Below are 26,411 nucleotides of genomic sequence, written 5' to 3'. Positions count from 1 at the left end.
CTGAGACAGGAGAGATTTTTGGTTTTATGGCAAAAGACCTTTCTCTCAGGAGATACTTGGGTTTGTGGCATTTGTGTAAGGCTTCTCTGCACTGCTCACCATGCATGGTGCGTGTGAACGGGGGCACAGCCTTCCCAGTATGTGCGGGGAGGTCGGCTGCTCCTGTGTCAAAGTGTGCCACCAACCCCAGAGAGGCCTCTACACAGGGAACTTAAATCTAACCTCGATAAATAAAACCAAATGTTTATTTACACCAAAGAATTCCAACACTGGATCTTTCACATATGAAGGACAAAGTATATATACACAGCAAGGGGTAGCAGGGCTGTAACAAGGGTGCTTTTCCGTTGTCAATGATAATATTTGTCCACAATTACTGATCTACCATTTCAGTTTAAGTTAACGTCTGCTCGCTCCTTCCTCTCAGTGCATATTTACAAGACTGTGAGGTAACTGGTATTCTCACCACATGGCACGTGAGGGAGGGGATGGTGGGTGAAGGTGTGGTATCGGACTTGGCGCAGTCTGATTTTTCCAGCTTTAAGTAGCCACCAGCTTGAAACCTATATAAACAATTTAAAAACAATATACCCAATAACAAACTAATTCCAGAGATCCAAGCCAAGCAACGGCAGGAAGAACTCTCCATGAGAAAGGGGCTGATTAGAGTACGGGTTACCCTACAGGAGCACCTTTCCTAGAAGGTGGCAAGGACTCCAATTGGATCAGTAACTTCATCTTAAAAGACTAAAACTACATGCAAAGGGGTGAATTGGCAATCTGGTTGGCTCCTAAGGAGACTTCATTCAATCCAATTAGGGTTTCAGATATTATCTGCACTTACACCACCTCTCCATACTGGAACTGTCTCCTCAGTGTACCCTGGCTGAGTCATGTGCAGGACATGGGGCTAAAGGTGAGTGGTACTTTAAGAATCCCCCTCCCCTGCCTCATGAAGACTTGGTTTGGTAGTCTCTGGAGAACAGCACAATCCCCCAAGGTGCAGGCTCGTGGAGGATTAATGGTGGGAACATGAAGAGAAGAGATTTCCAGCAGGATGCAAGAGCTTGGAAATGCTGTTGACTCATCTTTGTTCTTAAATGAAGAGTAATTTTTTTTTGGGGGGGGGGTGGGGGGGGGTGGGGAGGGGAGGGGGAAAACCAAAAAACTGTCCGAGAAATATTCCATCTGTAGGTATTTTTCAGGGAATCCCCTGAGTTACGAAAAGTTCAAGTAAAAAAAGAAAAATCAGCCTATAATAATTTTGTATATAATGACTGAACTACTATAAATCCACAAGCAACAGTTCAGACACGGTGCCTCCAAAGCGTTCATCCCCTCCCTTCCCCTGCCAGGCACGAGCTGCGTCCTGAGGAGAGGTGGAGGGGGAAACCTCTTCCCCACCTGACTCAGCTCAGGCAGCAGGAGACAGAGCCCATCACTACTGCTGAGCGCCTGCAGCAGCTGGAACGGGCATCCCCAGAGTGGTGGTGGCAGAAATGACAGGTGAGCCTGCTAGAGGTCCAAGGGGTGAAGGTGTTGGCACTGAAGAAATCCCTGGAAGAGAGACAGGTAAGCAGGAATTAGCACGAAACCAGTGCATCTCTATCTAGGACAGCTCAGCTTCTTAAATGAAGCGGTATCATTGCAGGTCAGTTTGCTGCCGCTTTGTTACATTTTCCAAGCTGCCAAAACAAGCTGAGATTAAAGATCTGTCACTGTTCTCTGCAGCCCCTGAAGCGCACGCAGATTTGTACACGTACGAGTGTCACTGACAGGCAGATGTGCGGCAGCATCACTGTCCTTAAAACACCTGCCAAAAAAATCCAGCAGCAAAACCCTTTTAAAAAGAGACCAGTAAAGCAGGTCAGGTTGCAGTGAGGCCTTATTTATCACGCTCTCCCACCCACTTCTTCATAGCCCTCCTTGCCCTTGTCATCAGTCCCAGGAGATGACCTAACACCCCACCTGCAGAACTCACCCTCCTGGATCCTCACATCCACACAGCACATAAAAATGTTTTAACATGCTGACAGCAGAACTGACCTGACATCATACTCGCACTGCTGACAGGAGTGCTGCCACCTGGCATGTTGGACGAGCCCATCCGAGCCTGGTCTTTCACAATGGGATCTAGGAAGAGCATATTAATTACCTTTAGGTGCTGTGTTGCCAGACAGCAGCTGAAGCACACTGACTGCCCCGCGACCTCTGTGCTCAGCCCGCCCTGGCAAGCTGCCTGTACCAAACAGTATCAACCATCATCTACTGGAACACAGAAGTTTCCACCAACTCCAGTGGGAAGCACCCAAGAAGGTACCAAGGTAACGTGATCTGCAAAAAGTCACCTAAATGATGTGCTTTGGAGTTCAGCGGGAATGCTTGACAGGAAAAGCTGAAGGAAATGAAGTTGATCTCCTTTCTATGCTAAGCAACTGCATGATTGCATAAAGCCAATCCCAGAAAAATGGGTGTAGCAAGCAGAAAGATTATCGCTAATTACAATCACATGTCATGTCTCTATACACACCCCACAGCAGCCTGTGAGTTGTAATGAGTGTTACTGGAGCTTGTTGCCTTCTGTAAGACATTCCCAACTTACTGCATCTTTATTTTTAGCTGCAGGTAAATAACACTACCATCTGAATGGAGGCAACCCCTTCCTGCCTCCCAAGCCTACTGCATCAGACAAGGGAATTTCCAATTTTGCCCTTCCTCATGTTCAGTTCAGTAAAACCTGCATCTCTATTTGGACACAAGTTAATTCAGCCATTTGCCCAACTCTCACATTCCAAGCTCTCAGCTTTACCAATTCTCATACTTGAGAACATTTCACTTGAACATTGCCACAGACAGAACACAGATCTATACGGTTTGTTAATTACACAACTCCATTCAGCAGCAAGAAAAAAACCACCACCCCACAACCCTGAGCAAATACTCATTTTGCACCGTTACAGCTGTTTCAGAAACCTATATATCAAGATTTGTAAAAAACAGCAAGCATTTGAAAACATTTATTAGGGAAAACTACATTTTTGCTTGCAAAACCAAGACCTGAATATACCATTTGCTCAGGTACACATTTAGTAACAAAAGCAGTTAAAAGGGCCTGTTGCTCAATGAACCAGAGTTACCTGGTTTTATCAAAATGTGGGATCTGTGTACCCAAACACCTGCTGAAATTAGCATGAGTTTAGCACCAAAGCTTATTTAACACAGTGCTGCTGATTCACTGGCCTGACACGGGCATACAACACTTTTTTGCTCGGCTGGTGTAGGTGGCAGTGGCCTACTTTATCCACCACAGAGACAAGCAGCCTCAGCTCCAGTGCAATTATTTGCAAAGACCAGGCTTATTATGTTCCTGTTCTTAGCTCATATCTGCACAACCTACGGGAACTGAGATTTCCCAGAGGCAGAGGAAGAACTCTTTGGACAGCAGCTGATACTTACAGAAGTAGGGGTGTTCCATGGCTTCTCTCGCTGTGAGTCGTGACTGGTGATCATATCGCAGCAGCTTGTCTAAGAAATCCAGAGCTTCTGGACTCACCAGATGTTGGTTTTCACTGTGAACAAAGCGCTCCCATCGCTTACGGGAGTGTCTGTGAAAAAAAAGATACCCCAATCAGGCTAGGCAAAGGACTTCAATGCCAAAATTCCTCTTTTTTAAAAGAGCAAGAACTGCCACAGATGTCCATCTCTGAGAGGGGCTGCTGCTTGGTGCGGCAGCAACAGGGCCGAGCCACACTAGAGCACAAGGCAGCAGTACACCGTGCCTCCACGTGGCGGCACAGCCACCACAGCCCCGCACAGCAGGAGGACTCGAGTTCAGAACCAATTTACAGAACTAAAATCCCTGCTTCTGCTCTTCTTTTACACCGCCTCCACCATTAGCTCCTTGTAGTTTTAGTATGTGTCACACAAAATAACTCTGAGGGGAAAAATATGTAAATGCCATCTTATGCAGCAATTGATTTTCTGCACTGTAATTCTGAGAAAGACCATTTTGTTTTTTCCCCCAGAACACTGGAGAGAGCATTTGTCCTTCATGCTTTATGCTCCAGCAGTTCATTTACTGCCTAGACGACATTTAAAAACCTTTCCTCAAGTCCATTTCCAAATAAAAGACCATGGGAAGCACTGGCAAAAGGGATGAAAGGCACAAAGTGACAGTTCTCAAGAATCTTGGCTCCCGTAAGCGTAATTTTTTGTTTACTTCAACATCTTTGACAAAGCAGTAGCTGTCCGGGTCTATCAAGAGCTTATGAGCTACTCTGGACCTTGGCTCACCTGCCCAAAATGTCATTGAAACGTGGATCCAGTTCAATGTTGTATTTGTCAATGTAGTCATACAGGTCTTCTGTTCCCAGCACCTTGGCTATCCTCACCAACTGGGAACAAACAGAAAAATACGTCACTACTGTGAGGGTACGATAATGCTAGAGCCCATGTGAAGATATGAGCCGCATATTCCCTTGGGAGCTTGAACCTAGTCTGAACCAGCAGCCACAAGATCATCTTGTGGCTCTGACTTCCCCCGTCACATACAATCACAGGCATCATGAACACGCCTCCACTCACAGCTGGAGCTCTGTAACCCAAGGCAGCCAGGAGGGAGCTGCATGCCCTAACATCACTAAGACTTGAGACCTTGCAACACTAACTCCCTTTGTAACAAGAAAATATTCAAAACCAACAAGGCTAAGTGGTCAAAAAAGCAGAAGCTCTATAACTTGCATGCGATGGGTGAAGCACCACCCTGGAAGGGCTCTAGAATGAAGGACTGAGAACAGAAGGTCACTGTTCTTGAATGTTAGATGCCGAGTACATGTTAAAGGTTTAAATATAAAAATCTTGGCCTAAAGGCAACACATCAAAGATTTCAGAATCTGTATAAAACTGTATCAAATTCACAGTTTCTATACAGAGGGGAGGGACGGTGGATAGCAGCGAGGATTTTCCACATAACCTAACCTCAGGAACAGTCAATCTATGTACCAGAACACACCAAGCCTTAAGATAACTATTGTTACAACTTCCTAATACCTACTGAGAAGCTCATCAGTACAAAGCAATATAAATCTATTTCCATTTAATTGGTTAAATAACCTTGCCCGCTTGACAGAAGGAACGTGGCTTCAAACTGAGCAAAGAAGCCATTTGAGAAATGCTTAAATTCTTCTTTGGATCCCTCGATAGAAGTGTAATCAGGAAACCTTCATTGTGCTAAGAGAACAGAGATTGTACATGACCAGCTCTCACCTGATCATAGTTGTCATGGCCATGGAAAAATGGCTCCTTTCGGAATATCATACTAGCCAACATGCAACCCAAGCTCCACATATCCAGACTGTAATCATACATCTGTACAAAACCAGAAGGACAATTCAATTTCTAATGAATTAAGCAGAACAGACTCCCCAGTACTAACAGGGTCCCCCCTCCCTCCAGTGGTACAAACACAGCCACATTACACTGGGAACAGACTGAAACATCTTCATGCCTCTTCACCGCAAGATCACTGTTCAGCTCAATGTTCCAGTTACTCAAATTAGGATACAGCAATTAGCAGAACAGCAGGTATCCTATTTCCATCTTTGTCCATACAGATATTAAAGACCAGTGGCTTTTTCTATTTTCACTGCAGACTTCAGAGTTATGAATCATTCAGAAAGATACGTTGAGAAGGGAAGCATCACAAGCAACAAAAGGAGTGGACTCCACACGGTACATGGGCAGGTGAGGAAGTGCCTTCATTCAGAACCAGCATGATCTGAAAGTCACCAGTAACACTGCTATTTCCAGCCCACTGCATTTCCATAATGCAAACTGCCATCAGATATGGGGTTGTTTTTATACCTTAATTTAGAAGTTCATGCAGTACTAGCTGTTCCCATAAGGGCTTTGTTTCATTCCTGCACCTTACTGCAATTGGAGCCTTGCTAAAAAAATACTCAAGATTTGTATTCCAAGATCCATGATGATAGTTCCGAAGTTTTTGGGTCCTGAGACTACTCATTTCTTTAATTCAGAGGCTTTATAGCCACTGCTTTCTGTGATACATTTTAGAATGGACTGTCTTTAGCTTCAGGTCTCCAGATATACAAATTTCTGGTTTGCTACCTTGAAATGGCACAGACTTTCCACACAAAAGTCACTGAGAAATCCTGGTAATTCTTACCTGATAATCTACAAGGAGTTCAGGTCCTTTGAAATACCTGGAAGCCACTCTGACATTGTATTCTTGGCCAGGGTGATAGAATTCAGCCAAACCCCAGTCTATTAGTCTAAGCTAGAAATGGTAGAAAACAAAGGAAAAAGGCTCAAGGGATGCTCCAGCTCTCCACTGGCTGAATGACACTACTGGTGAACTTAAGTTTGAAGCTTCATTTACAAGTCTCCTATTTCCAATTAATTTGAAGTTGGTCAGAGAATCTGTTTAGGTATTCTCCCCTAACCTGTTATCAGCAACCAGACTAAATAAAATATCTCTCCTTACTAACCCTGTTTATGGGTTACATGTAACCCATAGAAAGAAAAGCAGCACACAGAAATAAATTTTACATTTTTCCATATAACATAAGTGCAGTCCCCCCGCCCCTCCCCCCTTGAAGATGTATGCTAGTAGCACTACAGAGAAGCACCAAAAAGGGATCCTAGTTTTCCAAGAGAAAAGCAGGACCTCTCCCTACCCTCCAGCCACTCCACATTACCTTTCTGTGCTCGTGGTCAATCATGACATTGTGAGGTTTGACATCTCTGTGCATGATTCCCATGCTATGGCAGTAATCTAGAGCCTGTAGGTGACATACAAAGAAACAAATGCTGAAGTCACAACAATCTTTCAAGTTCAATCATATTCAGAACAATTACCACATATATCAAGTCTAATTAGGCAGCAAGACCTGTCTAGTGTTATATCCTGGATGAGACTCAGGGACCACAGAAAAGGCTTCTACAGCCCCCTCTAAAAGGGAGGTGCCAGCAGCAGAAGTGCTTTTACTTCACCTCATGTGCTTCTTCACAAAAATGGAACTTCAGAGTCCCTAAGGGCATAGTTACTGGGCACTTAAGATCAAACAAGCCTCCCCTTCTCTGGACTCCTAAGGAGGAAATATTTGTTTCAGAAAGATGGACAAATACATTTGACTTGCATTACATCAGAGTGCAAAATCAGCCAGTAACAGCTTGCAGTATTCTGTTTTCAGAGGCTACATGTACTTCTGATTTAGGATCTAAATTATCTCGTGTACCCAAAGGCTCTGCTAGCCTCAAAAAACCCATCAGGACTAGAATTTATTGCAGAAACAAGGGCGAACAATTGATTCTGACTTGATATATATTTTTCCACCTAATTCTTCTGTAGCTTTCCTCCCCGATCATCCCCACTAGTGAAGTGACCACCATCTCTATAGGATTAACTGAGTGCAAATCCTAGAAATGAACCGACAAAACAGCAAAGCACCAACTTACCTTCAAAATCTCATACATGTAGAATCGAATATCATAATCTGTTAATGTCTGGTATAATTGCTGTGGGACACAAACACATTGTATCAGTGTTCAACACCCAAGAAAAACATCACATCCCTACCAATCCAGAACAACCCAGCCCTGTTCTCGGCTGCTATGGTTCTCCAAACCCATTTGAAGGAACAGTACAAGTTTCCCAAGTTACTCTGATCCCACACCCAAGACTAATCAGTCTGTTCCTCTCCCCTTACAAATCACATAGTTTACTTCCAGCTCTGCTCAGGCAGTACATTCTGATTCCTGTCACTAACTCCCTCAGGTGGCACTTGCCCACCACCAGCACGATGTATTTTGTCTGCAGATGATGTCTCAAAAAGACCAAGGGTGCTCTGCAACATTAAGCGGCTATTCCAGATTGCATTGCACAGCCATTCTTCTCCTGAGGCAGGTCAGTAGGGAAGAGGACAAAAACATTTAAATCCCTTTTCCCGTAAGTATGAAAAGCCACAGAAACAGCTGCCCACATTTAAAGTGGTCCAAATACATAGTTATACACTGAACATAAAAGTAAAATGTTCCAAAAAGGCACTGATGGTCCACAAGATAGCAGATTAATTTGCTCCAAAGGCTGGAATACCACTTGGAATCTGGACTCTCATCTTGTATCTTCTGTGGCAAAATGGTGCTAAAGGACTAATTACAAACTTCTGCCCCAAGTGTATTTCTCTTTAAAGATGGTTGCTATGTTGGAAAGAAATGTTTAAATAACCTGCCTGCCCCCTCCATACTTGCCTTTCCCCAGAAAAAAATTATGAACGGCTTTCAAATGGAAAACATTAGAAGTTCACATCCCACACTGTACCTTAAAGTCTGTGTTGTTTACATGTTCAAAAACCAAAGCAGGTGTCCGAGACTAAAACAGAGAGAAAAGTGTTCAGTCACGTTAAGTTGAGATAATATGTTTTCATCTAGGATAATGAATTGAACTATTTTTAGACCTAAAACTGCTAGAAGCCCCTCTGCCTCAAATATACTTCCGATTCCCCTCAGAGAAAGCACAGCCAAAGCCTGCAGCCCCTGGCAGCACTGTTTGTAGAATGAATTAACTTGTCTCAGTTCACTGGTATCTCATCCTTACAGATCGTGGGGCTAAAGGGACCTGCGGGGGAAGGGCCCTCTGAAAGAAGTTAATCAGATTAAGAGCTGATCTGATTAGGCAATTTAAAAGCAGGATTTAAGAAGGGGGGGCGGGGGGGGTGCGGTGGGAACAACAAAAATCCAGATCAGAGCTGAACAGCAACTTCATCCATAACCCCAGTGTACCCTTTAAGTTCCTTCCATACTCACCACAGGATCTTTTACTATATCTGCAAGAGTGATTATATTGGGACCGCCTCGCAAGTTCTCTAAGATCTTGATTTCACGCTTGATTTTCTTCTTTTTAACAGGCTGAAGAATAAAAACCCAAAGTGTAAGAGTACTTACTGCAGTAAAGTGAGGCTAATAGGCAGCTTAACATCCAAATGACAAAAGTAGGTGACTGCAAGTCAGCAACTTACATCAGAGCCTTTGCGAGTTAAGTTCAAACAGCTAGATCTTTTTGTTACCCCAACTATGCATCACTCCAGCAAGGGCTCACATATATGCAGTCTCCTTTCTAACCATACAACCCTGACAGCTACAAACATTAGTTTCATGTGAATGAGCTTCATTAGGAAGATGGCCTATTTCTTTTAAAGCTGTCTGAACATAATTTGATAGTTCAAGCTTCTTAACTGGGCATGTGGTAAATGTGTAACTAACTATGAGAAGTCCGTGAGCTATCTGAGTGCCACTAAATTAAGGTATTTCACCAATCAAGGCTGTGGAATTACCAGCATTCAGGAGATCCTGACTCAGTTTGGAAAGGTATTACATGTGTAAGGGAACATGCAGAGCAGAAATGAAAATGTTGAGGTTAGCAGCCTCCAAATCTTATCAGTGGCTTTAAAGGACACTAGTCCCATTAGTACACAGGCCTCTTCACACATTACAGCACGCCAGGGCACTCACTGGTAGTTAGAGAAGGTAAGAATGTTCTTGTCAGCTGTTGCAATGTTGCTTAGCTCCAAGTAAAAATCTGTTGTACATCGGGACTTCTTTGAGACAGAAGCTAACTCCTTACAGGCAGAGATCTGACTTAATATCCAAGTGTGGAGCTTCTATTAGGAGACTCAAAATGATAGCCTATTTCACTGAATGATGCTCCAAAACCAGGCTTTGAGGATTTCAGTTTTAGAACATTGAATGGTTTTAGACAAAGAACTGCATTTTCTAGCCTCCTGATCACCTCAAGACATATTTTATCTTTTGCCCAATCCCCAGCTCACCTTGAGAATTTTAACAACTACTTTTTCATTATTTGTAATGTTGATGGCTTCAAATACTTCACTGTATTTGCCTCGGCCTAATTTTCGAACTAGCTGGTAGTCATCTTGATTTCTGTGGAGAAAAAGAGAGTTCCAAAGAGCTCAGTCATTTCCATCACAATTTATGAACTGCTCCTTAACACTGAATCACCGCCTCACCTTCCAGACAAGGTGGATTAACTAGTGTCTTATGTCTCCTGAACACAATGACTAAGAATTAGGAGAGAAAGAAGGAGCTTTTACTTGCCCAAGTTACATTCAGTCCAGAACTTACTTCTTCTGTAGCAAGTAACATAAGCCCAACTATGCATTTCAGCATCAGCAAACTCAAGTGATCCCTTCTATTGGTCTTCTCTTTTCAGAAGCTATATTTTCCCTTGTATAGTATTGTTAAAAATCAACAAATCCAGCAAAACCAAAAATTTAAGTGCTAGCCTGTTTAAAAACAGACTAGGCACAAATCACCACTTATGCTCAGAAGACTGTATACATTTCAGAAGCCAGGAACTGCACCAAAGCCGAGGGCCAAACTTAGTCTGGGCCCTGCTATACAAAAGCAGGAACGCAGAGCTATGAAGCTGGCTGGCATCACTGCTGTGATTCTGGGACGGTTTAGTCATGAGCTCAGTTTAGACACCTCCTTCCTTCAAAAAGCAGCAGACATGTCTCTTCCAGTCACTCACAGAGAGCTGAGCAACAAGTCACAAAATAGCATGTACCTATTTAAGTCTGCTGAGTCTCTTCACTCATCCAAGTCAGAAGCAATTCCGGATGTCTTTCATTGCTTTTCAGCCCTGCACCCAGGGCTGCTTACATTGTTTCAGAAAAGATTTTCTTCCCTCTGAAAGGGTCTGTCTCCTGACTACTTGGCAAAAATTCTTCAAACCAAACTCTTAAGGATGCTGCTAAAAATGTTCCTGCATTGCTGGGGATCTGAGATTTTGACAAGAAACACTTTTCTGAATAAAAGTTGCGATTTTAACACTTGCCATGCTCACTAGACCTCTGCCAAGGAGCATGAAAAAGCCTAACACAGCACAGGTGCCTGAACTCCCTGTGTACCACTATGCAGGATCCTACAGGGATTGATCCCACTCCAGGGACATCCACAGGCAGCACAGAGACTTACCCCCACTCAACAACATGCGACTCATAGTCCCAGTACTCCCGGGGTCTGTGTGTGTTCACATCCGTGTAAACTCTGGCCCTGCTCGGCACGGGTCCCGACATATCAGACAGGTTGGCAGGCGGAAATGATGAGATATTTGAAATCAGAGGCTACTCAAACTGCAAAGCTGGACAGAGGATAGAGGCCTCAGATTCTTCCACCTGCAGAAAGAAAATAAACCAGAGGTTAAAATCTCAAGATACTATAAAAATATTTAAGTTAATCATTAAAAGCTGCTGAGAAGCAGAGGCTGGAGCTCAGCCACAGGCCTGGGATCATTTGTCAGAGCTTGAAAACAATTTGCCGGCTCTCCCTCACACAGGATGGGACTACTTGGCCCCACCAGCAAAAGTAACACCCTCCTCTTCCCTGACCTTGCAACTTTCAGCATGTAGCTTCCAACTTACGGTTGCAAAGATGACTTTCCAAAAGGGAAGAAATGCAACGTGCCCTGTTTCTGCAGACAGATTCCCTCTTTTCAGCTCCAGAGTGAAAGCAACAGCCATCAGCCACAATCTCTTCCCCATCCAGGAATAAGTCTTGCGCCATCCCATGTAGCCAAAACACTTCATTCACTTAAGGCTGCACAACTATCACCTCTTGCAATGCAAACGATGCTGCAAACAGAGCTGACAGACTGACAAGGTCACCCATACAACCTGAATTAAGCACTTTCTGAAGTTTCAACTTGTAGAAACACCACTTTTCATTTAAATCAGAACTTCAGGATTTACTTGTGATTCTTAAAAGGACTGAAGCCTTTCATGTGCTCACACACAGAGACTTGCGTGGTTTACATTGATCCATTCTGTGGAAAGAAAAAAAACACCTGAACTGATCCACCACTACTATTGCCCTTTGCACCCGCTGGAAAATGCAGGCACTAACTGAAGCATTTACATACAAAGTAAGGCCAGTCAGCTCAGAAGCAGGTTTCTGGAGAGCAGTGGAATCCAGACACTATGTCAGAGCATGGATCTTCTCAGTTATAAGTACCATCCCACCCTTATATTAACTTACAGGCTCATATAAGAGCTTAACAGCAGTTCAACACAATAAGCCAATGTTGCTTTCCCCACAAAAAAATAAAAATAAAAATTAAACGTATTCACCTGAAACCAGCATCAGGACCAAAACTTCATTAAAACTTTATGTGAAGGTAAGACTGCTGAAGTCTGAACAGCACACTGGGGATTTTCATATTACATCATTTTTCCACATTCTGAAGGCGGCTTTGGCTACTCTGTCCATGCCCTCCTCCACGGACATCTCATTCCACCATGTCACAACAGATACCTTCTATATATAACCCAGTGCCCACCTGAAAGTGAGCAAGACTTACACAGCAGGCAGCCATGGGGTCTCATCTCTGGGCTTACTTAAAAAAGCAGCACTACCCTGTACAATGCAATTAAGTCCTACCAACTATAGCATTGTCCAGATATAGGACATTTATAGTGATAAAATACATCCACACTAATTAGACTATGAGGAAAAGTACATTCCCAATTAGCATGGAGACAAGAAAGGACATTAGGAAGATATCAGAGGCCAGTCGTCATAAACCATTCAGGGACTGAATGGCTCAGTGCTCAGAAGACTTCATGACAAACCGAGGCAGCCAGAGTTCTGCTGGGATGAGGCACCAGTTTTGGTCATAACTTTCTATAGTCAAGCCATTAAATCTGACTGTCCGAAAAACAGTGGCATCTGTGTTGGAATACAATGCTTTACCCAAATACGGAAGAAAAATTCTGCTGCAACAGTCTGAAGATGTTTCTTTGCATTCTGCTTTTCCAAAGGATTTGGTAAGCACCTCTACTTCTTCCTCCTTAGAATGTGATTTTTGCAAAAATTCTTTTAAGTTTTATCAGTATTGAGACTGATCAAAATAACTCAAAAGTAGTTTACTGTATAGACAAATATTCTAATTTCTGAATATTTAAGACAACAGTAACTCACTCCAGTTTTTATACCAATATTGTTCTACCTGAAATGAAAGGAGTGTCTTTGCACCATTCAAACCTTTCATGAGTGAAAGTTGACACACTTTAAAATGTTTAAGTACAAGAACCTCTTTGTCAGCTTTCAAGATCACTTACAAGGAAGGAAGCTGTATCGGAGCATGAAAGAGTATTGCCTGCTGCGTAGCATACGGCAGAGACTATACGACCCTCTTTATAGAAAGGCACTTAATCAGTTGGCAATGCTATAATCTGAACAAATATAATGTATATTTGCTATGCAAATCTTACCCCTTCACAGAAAAAGGGCAACTGCCAGGCTGCAGGAGGAAGGAATAGCCCCATTAATCAGAAAGATCTAGAAATCTGCTCAGAGTAGGCTATCAGGATACATTACACCAGAAGAAAATTCTAGAAGCAAAATCCTGCTCTATTGGCAGCATCCTGTCATTTATTCAAGGTCTGCAGCACTTCAGTCTGCTCCAAGGACCACAGCAAGAACCACTGGCTATGAAAACAGTGGAGGACCTGGGTGACACAGGTCTGATGTCCTTCACTGTGTCACACAACTTGACCAGCAGCTGGTTCTGCATTTGGAGGCAGAAACCCACATGAGCTTTTTCTGATGCGGACCGAGCCTCCTCAGGTGGTACAAGACCTTGGCAGTATGGGGGTGTTTTTTGACCTACTGACACACAAACGGTGTTGAAGGCAGCTCCAGGTAGGCAGAGCTGCAGTAATCCAGCCCCAAGGTTAAAAAGGGATGCGGCACTGTTCCAAAGTCCACAACTGAGCTGTGACTGAGGCTGTGGCCCAGTAAAGAAAGGATGAGGCACTTCAGCCAGGTGTTCAGCTAACAGAAGAATAGGCAGTATTACTGAGAAAAAAAAAAAAGAAAAAAAATAAACACAGAGTCTGTTCTTGGGCAAAGTGTTGGTCCTCTAACAAAGTAACACTTTCAGAAGATTAGGCAGCAATCATCTAAGACCTCAAACCATTTATGCGGCGTGACTCAGACGCTTTGAAGTTACATGTATATTCCAAAAATGTACTTGGGCATTAACAGAGCATGCAAGTTTACTACAACACTTTTAGTACAGCGAAATTCATCAGATTTCAAAGTTTAATCACTGTGTATTTGTTTCTCCTCATTCCATGCGCTTCTGACACTGGCTAACTTCCTCTGCCCAATACTCCTCGTGTAGGAAATAACCGAACCTACATATAAGATGACTTTAGAAATTTTAATTTTTAAGCACAACTCAGTACCAATAAAGAACATGCAACTGCTCCACCTCATCCAGCTTCACAAGATCAGTTTCAGCATGGGAAAAAATAACAAAGAAAAATCAATCGTATTATCTAAAGATAGATCAAATTTCACAGTGGGTATTTTTTGTCACATAGCTCTAGCCTAGCACAAGCTGTATGTTGTAACAGACTGCTCAGAGGACTTTTGCAGGAAATCATTGACTGCAGCTTCTAAGAATGGCACACAATGCGTATTTACAACAGTAGGTATTATCGTCTACTGCTCTTTATACAGGGACAGGGGAGAGTCTGCACAGACAGTTTGGTTTTAAAGCAAAGTTACACACATATACAAACATACCCTGCCTGAAAGGTTCTCTCCCTCAGCTCCAAACCACTAAAGAATTTGTATATACTTTGCTTTCACTGTCCCTAGAAGGGGGGACAATTCTGCAGTGGATCTGAGCTCTTTGACAGAAGGGACTGACACAAATAGGGACAAATAATGATAGGTGTGGTCATGCAAAAGTCCATTTAGCTTGCAGTTTTGAGGTGGAAAATCTACAGTATGAGCCGTGATTACACCTAAATGAGATTAGTGTCCTGAGCTTGTTACAAAAGATGAGTTCTGTTCCTGCAGAATTCAAACAGAAAATGTCATTTATGAATTCCTGCATTAACGACAGAATAGTAGAATAATTTATATTAGGAGAAACTGATAAAAGTAATCTAGTCAAAGTAGATCTAAATAGATCAGGTTGCCATGTCCAATGTAGCCTTTAGCATCTCCAAAAACTACAATGAATCTCTGAAAATTTTAATTTCTCTAGAAGTGCTTAAATATGAATCATAACCATGAGCTTTTAGGAAATATACCAGAGGTATACAGAGAGAGGAAGACAAAGCTTCCAGTCACCATCTGACACATGCTGTTCAATGCTAAGGCTTGCCTGTGCAAGGACAGAAAATGGGTCTTTTCTGTTTTAGCACCTGTGGTGACAGCCCTTGGGAAGATGTGACCAAGTAGCATTCACATGGTAGCTATAGCAAATGAGCACCAGGCAAATTTTCAATGCTTGGTTTTCCCACATAGGCCTGCTCTTAAGAATGTCATTTAAGTATCAGCAAACTGATAATTAGCTAGTCTCTTATACAGCATCCTTATCAAGAGCACCCCAAAGGACCCTGCTCATCCTGCGTACAAAAAAATCAAAAGAACATAGTCAAATACAGCACTGCATGTACTACCAATAATTACTCCACTGGAGCGCCCAAGAGCCCCCAGTCAAGAGACAAAACCAATCCTGCTACGACCATATAGAAATTTATTAATTGGAAGATCTATTAATTAAAGAGGCCCATTCTTAGAAGTTTGAGTTATTCCAACAGTAGCCTATTATCTGAGCAGCTTGGAAAGCTAGACTTTTTATGCCTAAAGTTCAGTAAAATGGTAAAAAGCTTCTCAATGTTCTCTTTAATTTAACCCACTGTTACAAAACCCCTCCTTTTTAAAAAAGGATTTTATCATCCTTAGAATGCACTCTAATCTCAACGGCAACCTGTGCCCCCACAGAGGACTTGATCTCTTGTGAGGTATCCAATATTTACAGCACCTATACCAAATTAGTATAGGAATTTCCTACACCCTCTGTTCCTTCCAGATGTATCCATTTACAGCAAGCAGCAACGAAACATAGCTAAGAAATCTATGCAGGTTAGTTTCTGAGAAACATTACCTACTTAGCCTCTAGTAAAATTCACCTCCCTCTTTTTTTTTTTTTCTAGTCAAAAATAACTAACACTGGAAGCTTCCCCACCCCCTCTTTTAAATGGAAATGTTTTTGGCATGGAGCTTCTCTCAAGCACGCAGCTACTCACTCAGAACCTTCAACCTAAGAAGTTGCACCAGTATGACGCAGCATACATACAGACTCCCAGTGAGCTGGAAGCCAAGAGCTTCCCAGAAGACTGGTGTCCCGAGGAACCTGCAAGTGCCATCCAAGCGATGACCTTTGTGGATGAGGTCTGGAGTATAAATAATGCAAGCAAGCACACGAACACTGCTTGACAGTGGCCTCCCTGTGGAGTGCTGTTAACAGGACAACTTGCCGTCAGCGTGAGCAGTTCCAAGTTCACCCAGAGCAGAATGAACCCAGTGCACTATGTTCAACAGCACATACACAGTGTTATTACCACTGACCCACCTGAACTCAGATTCAGTTAGTAGAGGGCAGTCCCAAAGGGGTGAGAGGCCCCAAATTGTACCAAACCAAACTCAAAGAGTCAAGAAAATATTTCCATCACTTTATCGATTCCAGATAGACTGTCCCAGACAACCTCATCTTCCTCTCAAGGAGGAAGCGAGATGCACAGATTGGTCAAACAGGTCTAGAGACTTTACTCTCACTTCTGCTTTCCCTATGTAAGCTCATTACCAGCAGTGATTATGACAGACTATGACTGTAAACAGGCTAAGAGAGACAGCAGCTGATTAATTTTGAAAAAACCTAAGCTCTCTGTCAGCTGAGAAGAGCAGAATTACAGTAAGTAGTCTGGAATCAAAAGGTTATTCCTTGCTTTTATCCACAACTGGAAGTGAGACATTACCTGAATGGCTGAAACTCAACCTCTGAAATCACGAGTGTACAATGTACTTTATTAGTGAGAGGAAGCATTACAATTATCAGATAAAACTGATTATGATTTCGTTCACATAGGCCATTTATCCCTTGCCTGTAAGCCTCTCAGGGAAAGAGCACTCACTTCTTCAGAGTTTGGAGAATAACTAATACTGGATAGATGCCACTGAAATTAAAAGATCAAGGCATGCTTAAATACTACAGTACAGCCTGCTGGCAGCCAACATTAATCAAAACACAGTTTACCTTTAAAAGAAGGAATAACAGTAACCAACTTCATAAAAAAATACATTCTATCTCACAAAAGAAATCTGATTTGTGTATTTTCATGACACTGGAACTGCAGCAATATGAGTATGGAACAGATGACCTCCAGAAGTCCCTTGCAACCTATATTTTTCTAGGATTTTATAGCTGAAATAGAAACAAACCTGGATTAACAAAACTGACATTTTATACCCTTTCTTGAAGACCATCCACCTACTAAAAGGACAACATCAATAGAAAAGCAGATTTTATAATCTAATTGAGTTAAAAAAAAAAAAGCTTAGGTTTGAAATCAAACTTTTCTCTTGGTATTTTTTTGGAATAGCACAGTCTGCTCTAAGCACATTTTTCCACCAAATTATTTTCCAGGTTTCTTTTAAATAGCTGGTTGTGTCTAGCTGTGGAGAAATAACAAATCATGATGTATAATGACCTCAACATTCTCTTAAAAAAGCAACAGGAACAGTTGTGATTAATTCAAAATAAGATATAACCAGTCACTAGGGAAAACAGTTGAAGGGTTTAGTTAAACTTGAAGACTTGGAGTAATTCTGTACTAGCAACGTACTAAAATTGAGACTGGTTCTCCCGTCATCAGCTTCACCGATTCCTCCTCCGAATTCCTCACAGCTCCTGCCAATGAAGAAATCATTCCCCTGTAATGAGGATCACAATCTACATAAAGGCCACAAAATGGCTTTACTGCAACTCCTTATTTTATAACCTCCACAGTCTTGGGGAAACCTTAACTCTCCCATTTTACAAACACAGAAAGCAATGTCTTATCATGTCTGACACCCTCCAGGTTGCCCTGGCAGTATCACTGGTGCCCACATGCTCTCCTAGCAAAAGTTTTGTCACAGTTAGTCTCCATTTTTGTTCAGACCTGTGACAGCTAAATTTTAGTGGCGCTTACACAGACCCTCTACAGATCTTCAGTATCTCTGCATGGCTGGACTACTGTCCTTTGCGAAACTTTGCTGTGGGAAACAGCAAGTGTACCTGGGCCAGAAGAGCTGGGATTTTTCTCCAGCAGACAGGAAGCTGCCAGTGATGGGAGCACTCCTCACTCCATCTCCTACGGAGTTTTATACAGAATAGCCAACTTTGAAAGCTCTTCTCTTCCCACTTCTCCCCAAAAATCAGACTCTCCCTTGTATTTTTAGAGCTAAGCTAGCACACAGAGCAAAGGCAAAGCTTTCCCTAACACAAAAAACACCAAGACTGGTCTTGGATGAGGCTGTGTAGCTGCAGTAGCCAGCCACACCGGCAAGGCACCCAAGCCCCAGCAGCTCAGTGCAGGCTCTGCGGCTTTCCCATGCCTGTGGCTTCCCTTGCCACCATTCCCAGCCTCTCATAAATCGATGTGGATATCCTCACTGCCAGCACTAAGGGCTCCTCACACAATCAAATAAAAAGGGCTACAAATGTAACCAGAAATTGCCAATCTAACCTGTCGGCACACACATACCAAAAGAAACTGATGACAATCCACTTCTGCTGGCATCTCCTCCCCGCCCTGACAGTTCAGGCTGAGCATGGAGTGCAGGCAAGGTGGTAGGGTTTTTTTGGGAGGCACATCTCTTTAGGTCTGACCTAAAGCCAAAAAGCAAGAGCGCTTGCAAAGACTTCAACAGGAAGTGATTCTTTTTCTTCTAGGATCATTAAAAAAAGTAAAGCTCCTACCACTGGAGCTTTGGACAGTATTTTCCAATAAATCAGCTGCCAAAAACTACAGTTTCTGAGATCCTGGCAACAACTGGTCCTGAAGGCTCATGGAGGGGAATGTTTCAGCACCACTACAGGCTCTTTACAGCTGACATGTCAACTGGCAGTGTCCTCTGGAAAGTTCTACCTCCCTAATTACTGCTAAGTGACACAGTTGTTTTCCTCATTAATTAGTACACACAGAGTACTGACAGGCCAATTGTTCAGCTGATTTGACTCCTACGGTTCATGTCCAGTGAGTGATTTAGCTGTAACTCAGACAACTGAACTGTACCTACCATCCGTAAAAGTTAGCATTTTCAATTTATCTGATCATGCGATTCCTAGAGGCAGGAACAGTTGTCAGAGCCAAAGGATAAACCAGTGTACACTGCATGTAACTATTTCTTCAGGAAATCCCTGCGATCAGCTGTTCCCACCGAGCAGGCAATGCACTGCACACCATCTTCACTGTTCAGCTGGCATCCAGAAGGCTCAGCAAGAGACACCCGGTGTAAATCCCTGCCGGAAAGTAGAAGTTCTAACATAATTCTCCAAAAATACATCATTATTAACACAAGACCAACCTAGCCACAACTGTTCTAAAAAATCAAATGGAAAAAAACTGCTATTAAACTCCAGAAATCAGTATCTATTATGCATTGGGTACCCTAACACAACACACCAAGTGCTGGGTTTATACAGCTACAGTCAGAAGGGCAGTTCTCCCAGACCTTGCAAGTGATGTAAGTGTACTGACTAGAGTTTTAATATTTTACACCCGTGTTTTAGAGATTAACTGAAGCCTGATGACCACAGCATTCATCACTCGGTGTAACCCAGCAGCGACATGAATGTTGAACCCACCCTTGCCACACCAAACAAACCCACACCACTGTTGGCCACATACAAAGACAAGTTTGTCCATCTCCACAGCATCATCTTTAAACCTTGCAGTCACCCAACAAAATCACTGTGCAGCACTAAGTCATGGCTTAGGACGAATATATATTTATATGCCTGGTAAGATGCATACGTTGGACATATGCCTGGATGCTAGACGTTCTAAAATACCAAAACTTGTAACTTAATTTGTAAACTCAGTTGAAATAAATCTGAATGCTGCACAACTTCCTCCGTGAGCAAAAAGCCCTCCTTTTCCTTCTGGAGTACAATCAAAGTGCTGCTTAATCTGCAGAAGGCAAGGCTGGAATTTAACAGCACATAGGTAACAGATAAAGAAATCTGTGACAAAACTTGTAAGAGAAGAAACATTGCAGGAGTTCTTGCTTTTCTACACTGGAAATTAATTTGTTGTGTGCATCCACACTCAACCATTTTCAGATCACTAAAAATATTTACTGACAACTCATGCACATGTGTCAAAGATGCACTGAGAAACTGTCTTCTCTGAGGGCTTTGGCAAGAACACAGGACAGACACCATTTCACCTCCCTGGACACATACGAGGACTTCGGGAGCACTTCTTCAGGACATGGCGAGGCCTCTCCCACGCAGTGAAAGCAAGTTCTGGCAAATAATTCTGTGTTAACACCACAGAACATGCTGGACTCTCCCTACACTTAGCTTAATTAAAAGACGACTACTTTACCCTTCAGTTGTTCCAGAAGGTGCAAGGGCAGAGACCTACTTCTCTGCCAAAACAGACTGAATAACTTCATTTTTCTAGGACTGCTCTTAACACTCGAAGACATGACTATCCAATTGGCAACCTGCAGCCAAATTCCACCTTGGCCCAAAACTATTTTCCACTTCCACTTAGTGGACATCTTATTCACCATTCACTTCAAGTAAATTGCCATAGTATAATCCAGCCATTAGGCTCAACAGCCTGCTTTAGAAAGCACCTCCGTGCAAATGGTGATATTCCTTAAAAATTAGGAGTTGGTTGTAAGGTGGGTAGAACCTATCTCTCAGAAATAAACTCTGTGGAGAAATATTGAAATTGTAACCTTCCAAATATGAGTCTGTGGTGGTATTGTCTTGAATCCATGAAGAACTCCGTCTCCTTTCTGCTCTTCAGCTTCCCAAAGCAGCAGCATGAAATGGATAATAAAATCATTTATCTGAATAAAACTGTCCAGAACAGTCTGAACAAAGGAGCAGGTAAGACTTGTGCCAGGCTTGCTGCTCCTCTACTGCTGACATCTAATCAGCAGAAGATATCCACGAAACATTGATCGTATGACCACATTAACAACCCCTTTTCTTATCAACCTTTCTCACCAACAGATAGGTTTGGCACCTTGATGGCAAACAGGGTCCAAAAACCAGCTTGTAAAAACACTCTGCTTTCAGCAAGAGCACTAATGCTAGTTCAGAAAGCTGCAGTTTCCTCTTCAAAACAGTTTTTCTAGGTCCAAAGGAGAACTCCTTTTCTCCAACTAGGCTCTGTAAATTCCATGACAGTCAGCTCTTGGAAGCCCCTGGAAGGAGATAGCCAAGCTCAGAAAAATTATCCAAGAGTTGTCTCGCAATCAAAACCAGATAATGTTTGTAGCCAGACTAAGTCATAGCAGTCCTTCCTGATCTTAAAATCTGTGGAGTTTATTCTCTCAAGACCCTTACGGAACAATAAAATCTAATGTGGCATCAATGTCACCCAGATAGTTTATAAAACAGATACCTTATAAAACAGATACCTTAGTGTAAGCAATTCAATAATGGAGGAACAGTGGAGGTGACCGGTCTGGTAACCCAGAAATAAATCCCTGCCTCTTCAGAAATGTGACATGAAATTAATCACACCACCACAATGTCACCCATTTGCTTCTCCTGTATTCCTTTCCCTTATTCCTCAGAGGACACGAGGAAAGATGGAAAGAGAAAACTAGTTCTGTAAGGAGAAAATGCAGAAAAAGTATTCAAGTGGAAGGTGTAAAGACACCCACCATTTAATAGAATTGGGAAAAGTTACATTCCCACCCCTCTTATCACAGCAGAAACAGTTCCTTTCTCTAAAACTCCACAAATCTATAAATAACCCCCTTTCCGCATCCCATATTCTCAAGATTCCTACCTCAAACCCATTTCATGCCTGTGTACCTAAGCTGCACTACTTGAAAATACCTCAAATCTCAAAGACTAAAGTCTTTCCATGTCTCACCTTCAGGAAACAGTATTTTACCAAGTCTTTCCCCAGTAATCCCTACTCACAGGTCTGCATCTTCGTTCTCACATTTCATCAGCTTTTTTCAAGTAAACTAGTACTATTAACCGGCCCTGCACAAAACTAAACCCTGTTTAACATCATGAAACATTTCACAATCAAATTTTCTCCACATTTGCTGGAAACCTACCGCCAATTTTACTGTCTCTCTTCCAAAGAGCCATATTCCCAACAAAACCCATTTCTCCTCAACCCATGAACTCCTGTGCCCTGCCAAACCCAGAGAACCTGTTCTGAATCTCCCACTTAGAAGTCTCTGCTTTCTCCTCCAGCATTGGACTCTCTCACCACATTTTTCCATACTCTGTGCTTTATTCCCCTGCAGCAGGTTACCTAGCTATTCAGCTACATTAACTTCCCCTCCTGCCTTGGCTGTAGCAAAACCTTACCTTCCTTGCTCCAGGGTTGATGTTACCTTCCTCAACCTTGTTTCAATTCCTTGTGGGCAGCGGTCAACTTGGCAAGCTCAGTGGTCTAAGGTGCAGGAGGTATACACTGAACTCCCTGCCACCACCCACATTGGGAACTAGAAGACAGCAAGGTTTTACTAATAATGCATAAATTATAGAAATTATACTACCAGGTAACAGAGAAAGGTGAAAAATGAGGAAATCTCTCTCCATTGCCAAGATGAAAGGGATGTATCACTGCCCACCACCAAAGATCTACATACTTCATACTCAGGCAAAGGTTTGAATCTTTACGATAAACTTCTCTGCCACGAGGCATCCAAAGAGCCAGACTTCGAGCCACAAGATCTTCTCCAGGGGCGGAACACAGACTGCTCTGTGCATGGGATCCGACACTATTTAGCTGGTGGGAGGTGCATCCCATTCCAGTTTTCTTTTTCCAGTTATAGACACAGTGTGTGTCTCCACAGGAGACATACTGCTGTTGGTATGTTTTACCCAGACATTGCATTGTGCTGTAAGAATTGTAATGTTACCCTAACCCTAGTCTTAGGGCTCAAGAAGGAGCTGATCAAGCTACACACTTTCCCCAAATGCTGCCTGAAGCCTTCCCACACTCAGTCTCCCCTCTCCTAGCATAATCTTTGCCCTCTTCTACATCATGCTGACATGAGCTATGCATGGGATGTGTGATTTCTCTGCACCTACCTATGCTACACCCAGAATCCATGCTGGCAGTCACATCCAACACCCAGGTCAAGTGGTGGTACGACGTGAACACCAGTGCTGTTCGAGTCTGAATATCCTAAGCAACTATTATGTCTTTGAAAAGAACATTGGAACAAAACCCTAAATTGCTACCTGTCCCCAACCAGAAACGCTGCTGCCTCTGTGTGCTTCTCTCTAAAAAGATGGTGTTGCGCTCAGTCACCTCCAATGGGTGCTTACCCCCAGATGCAGAACGAGCTGCTCTTCCCAAAGAGTTTATGGAGCACACTGAGGACAGAGCTTGCATGAGCCAGGTGAATGCACACAGAGCACACTGCACAGCCACCTCCAAAGAGACATGTGCAGCACCCTTTTTCACAGCCTGGCATCAACAGCCAGCATGACAGCAGCTCCCCAAGACCCCAACCCTGTGGCAGGTTTGAACAGCACAAACCCTGTGCTACTGCAGACCTCTCTCACAGGTACTAGGGATCAGCACAGGCCCAAAGGACCACACCACCAAACAACACAGGCTCAGGATGCATAAATTTAGCTTGCAGAAGTGAGGCACATGTCCTTGTGAGTCTCTGCATAGATCAACCACTACTGTCAGCAGAAAATATACCAATGACTGAGTGTTTATAATGCAAACTTTATCAGTCGTACCCAAAGTCCTTAGTAAAAAAGAATAAAGCCATCTGATAAATGACACACATGGGGTTTCATAACCTTATCTGCCCTTACATTTACAAAGCACATTTTACCAACAGTCACACAGCCTGTTGCCCCAAGGCACAATTAACTAAATTACAGCAAGGGCAACACTGACCACCATTGCTTTCCAAAGATAAGAGCGACTGGTATGGAAATCTGTGAAAACGACCTTCTCCTCCACCCAGAAAGGCCCAGAACAGAGTCCCTGCGTGGCAGAGGGTGGGAGCAAGAAGAAACAGGCCTCCCCTTGCCCCTCCACACACCTCACCTCCCTCTGCTTTTTTGTGCAAGGCAGGGAAAAACCAAGACAGAGCCTTTTAAGTAAATAACACCTACACCGCCTGAACGTGCGAAGTCGTAGAGCTAGGGGGAGGGGAAGGCTACCCTTCCGTGGGGCCCTGCCCTTCCTGCGCGGCCGGTGGCAGCGGGCGGCCCCAGGCCAGGCTGAGGGCAGCCGAAGCGGCCCCCCGACAGCGGCCTACCTGCTCCCCCCTCGGGGGCACGGAGGCCCTGCCGCCGGCAGGAGGCGGCGGGCGCTGCCCTCCCCGCCGCGCTGGGCCCAGCCGTTCCGCCCCCGCGGCCACCACCGCCGCCCGCTCCCCCTCAGCGTCGCCGGCCCAGGCCCCCCGCCGCGCTTCAGCTCTCCTGAGGGGCGGCCCTGGCCCCTCAGCCCACACCGTGCCCGCAGCGGGGCAGAGGGGCGCAAGAGACACGGCGGCGCCTCCTTCCAGTCGCTCCCTCCACCCACCCCCGCCGCCGGGCCCCAGGAGGGGCGCCGGAGCCGCCGAGGTCCGCCGGTACCTGCCGCGGCCACCCGCTCGCCGCCCGCCCGCCGGCCGCACACAGACAATATGGCGGAGGCACAAGGCTCGGCCGCCAGCCGCAGGGACCAGAGCGAGGCGCGCCGGAAGCGGAAACCCCGCAGCCCCGCGGGCACGCGACGTGCGGCGGGGCGGGGCGCGCAGGCACGGCGGGGGCGGGGCGCCGCGGGGCGCTCTGGGGGCCGTAGTCCGCGGTGCAGCCGGACGGCGGTGCTAGTGGCACGGCCGGGTGGCGGGAGAGGCCGCGGGTCTTGTCCCCGCTCCCTGCCCCGGGCCCTGTCCCGGCACGGGGAGCGTGGCCGCCCCGTGAGGCGAGGCGGGGCGGCGCGGCGGGGCCCGCAGCCCAGCGCGGCCCGCCCGTGTCGGCCTCCCGCGGCCCCGGTGAGGAGGCCTGGCCGTGCGCGGCGGCCGCCAGCTCCCGGTTCCCCCCCGCGGGGCTTCCGCGGGGCCGCCGGCGACCGCCCCTCGGCTGGGCTGTGCGCGGGGCCCGCCGCCAGGTGGCAACTGCGGCCTGCGAAGCCGAGCGCGGTCCGCAGCGCCCCCGGCCCGCCCGTGCACCGCGTCTGGGGGGCCCTTACCCCCGGGCCCGGCCCGCCCGGCCCCGCAGCGGGGGAGCCCCGAGCCGGGCGGCTGCGGGGCCCTTGCTGCAAGAGGCTGTGCCCTCCGCAGTGCCAGTAGTGCCTGCGGCAGCGCTGGGCCCGGCGGGGCCCAGCCCCGGCCCCTTGCAGGGCCCGCTCATCTCCTGTCGTGTGTTTAGCCCCGATTCCCGGTGGTGTGGCCCAGGTTTCCCCCAAGGGCTGGCCCAGGCAGATCATCCACGGAGCCCTCATCGCAGGCTGAGCCGGGGGAGAGCCTGGGGTGGAGGAAACGTGTTGGGACACAGCCGGACCCCTCTGCTGCTTGCTCTGAAACTGCACTGAGCCGCCCACCCACGGCGGGAGCTGCCCCTGCTCACAGCACCGCGGCAGCAGCGTGCCCCCAGCTCGCAGCACCACGGCGGGAGCTGCCCCCGCTCGCAGCACCCTGGGCACGAGGTTGACAAGGGACACGCAGTCCTGGGCTGTGGCCACCACAGCTGGGCTCTGGCCAAGCGCTGCAACCTGCCTGGAGCTGTGAGCCAGCCCGGAGGGGAGGGGGATTTGTGCTCAGGCGTGTCCCCAGAGCCACCCCTGCACAGATCCTGTGCCTTTCAGCACGTGGATGTGTGGCACAAGCAGATCAGAGCCAGCCTGGGCCCCCCCCAGACTCTCCCCAGCTGTGGCCTCATGGAAAGCTGAGCACGGCCACGCTTCACCCTGCTTCCCTCCTGGTGTGGGAGTCTCCCCCGCGGGAGGCTGCTGGCCCAAATCTCACAGCCCCTTACCCCGGGTCACTCCCATTAGGTAAAGGAGCAGCTCGTCTTGGCGGGGGTATCTCCCTCTCGCGCTTTCCTTGTATTGTACGGGCCTGGGTCATCGAGGAAATCTTACAGGTCCTTCTGCTGCCGAGTGGTCACGGGGGAAGCCCAGCCCCCTTCCCCCCATTGTCAGCGGCTGGGCTGTATCCTCGCTCTGAGCCCAGGCCCCTAAAAATAGCTCTTTGTCAGGCGATTGTTCCGACACCTTCGCGACTGCATTGACGTGGGCTGGAGCAGGAGAGTGGTGGGGTAGGTGGAGGGGAAGGGCTGGAGGTCCCTCCTGGGACCACTC

The 26,411-nt window shown here is 45.5% G+C and overlaps 1 protein-coding gene across 4 annotated transcripts; it reads right to left on the bottom strand.

The window, feature by feature from the left end:
- Positions 1 to 223: 223 nt before the first annotated feature.
- CSNK2A1 (casein kinase 2 alpha 1) lies at positions 224 to 24,840 on the bottom strand. 4 transcript variants are annotated; one of them, XM_056354184.1, is made up of 13 exons: positions 24,704 to 24,840; positions 11,014 to 11,213; positions 9,846 to 9,957; positions 8,824 to 8,925; positions 8,339 to 8,389; positions 7,477 to 7,536; positions 6,717 to 6,800; positions 6,185 to 6,295; positions 5,266 to 5,367; positions 4,294 to 4,394; positions 3,457 to 3,605; positions 2,047 to 2,133; positions 224 to 1,557 (listed from the first exon to the last, which is right to left on the bottom strand). In XM_056354184.1, exons 2-13 carry the CDS (start codon positions 11,112 to 11,114, stop codon positions 1,442 to 1,444), a joined length of 1,176 nt encoding a protein of 391 aa, XP_056210159.1. In that variant the 5' UTR covers positions 11,115 to 11,213; positions 24,704 to 24,840; the 3' UTR covers positions 224 to 1,441. The 4 variants fall into 4 exon arrangements, with proteins under 4 accessions (XP_056210159.1, XP_056210163.1, XP_056210161.1 ...); XM_056354188.1 differs by lacking the exon at positions 24,704 to 24,840 and adding an exon at positions 24,651 to 24,672; XM_056354186.1 differs by lacking the exon at positions 24,704 to 24,840 and adding an exon at positions 19,180 to 19,375.
- Positions 24,841 to 26,411: the final 1,571 nt, after the last annotated feature.

The sequence above is a fragment of the Falco biarmicus genome, chromosome 10 (assembly GCF_023638135.1).
Source record: "Falco biarmicus isolate bFalBia1 chromosome 10, bFalBia1.pri, whole genome shotgun sequence".
Classification (NCBI taxonomy): Eukaryota; Metazoa; Chordata; class Aves; order Falconiformes; family Falconidae; genus Falco; species Falco biarmicus.
This window is presented reverse-complemented; position numbering and strand designations above follow the sequence as displayed.